The 382-nt window shown below is 76.4% G+C and overlaps 1 protein-coding gene across 1 annotated transcript in view; it reads right to left on the minus strand.

Annotated features, from left to right (window-relative positions):
- Positions 1-294, minus strand: part of GPC1 (glypican 1) — a 214,946-nt gene extending 214,652 nt beyond the window's left edge. The window contains exon 1 of the mRNA XM_010568237.1: positions 115-294. Coding sequence (XP_010566539.1) covers positions 115-271 — 157 coding nt within the window. The 5' untranslated portion in view covers positions 272-294. The remainder of the gene's footprint in view (positions 1-114) is intronic.
- Between the last annotated feature and the right edge of the window lie 88 nt (positions 295-382).

Below are 382 nucleotides of genomic sequence, written 5' to 3' on the forward strand. Positions count from 1 at the left end.
CCCGCGGCGGCACCCCCCCTCCCTGATGGCGGCAGCCCCGCGGGCTGCTCCGGCCCAGGGGCTCCGCGCTTTCGGCCGCCTTCCCACCGCCCTGCCCCGCTCCGCCGGACTCACCGGAGATCTCGGCCTGGGGCACGCCACTGAGGCTGAAGCCCTTGGCCCCATACAGCTGCCGGACCTCGGCGCAGCTCCTCGCCTTGCTGCCGCTGTCACCGCGAGCCGGGGCGGAGGCGACACACAGCAGCCAAAATCCCCACGGGAAGAAACGCATCCTTCTCCGCTGGCCCCGCCACCTGCCGTGCGAAGGGCAAAGCCAAGGTCCCGCGGCGGGGAGGCGGCCGGGGTCCCCGGGGCGGCGCGGTGCCGTGCCGGGCGGCGCGGG

The sequence above is a fragment of the Haliaeetus leucocephalus genome, unplaced genomic scaffold (genome assembly GCF_000737465.1).
Source record: "Haliaeetus leucocephalus isolate CR32 unplaced genomic scaffold, Haliaeetus_leucocephalus-4.0 Scaffold240, whole genome shotgun sequence".
NCBI classification, from domain to species: Eukaryota; Metazoa; Chordata; class Aves; order Accipitriformes; family Accipitridae; genus Haliaeetus; species Haliaeetus leucocephalus.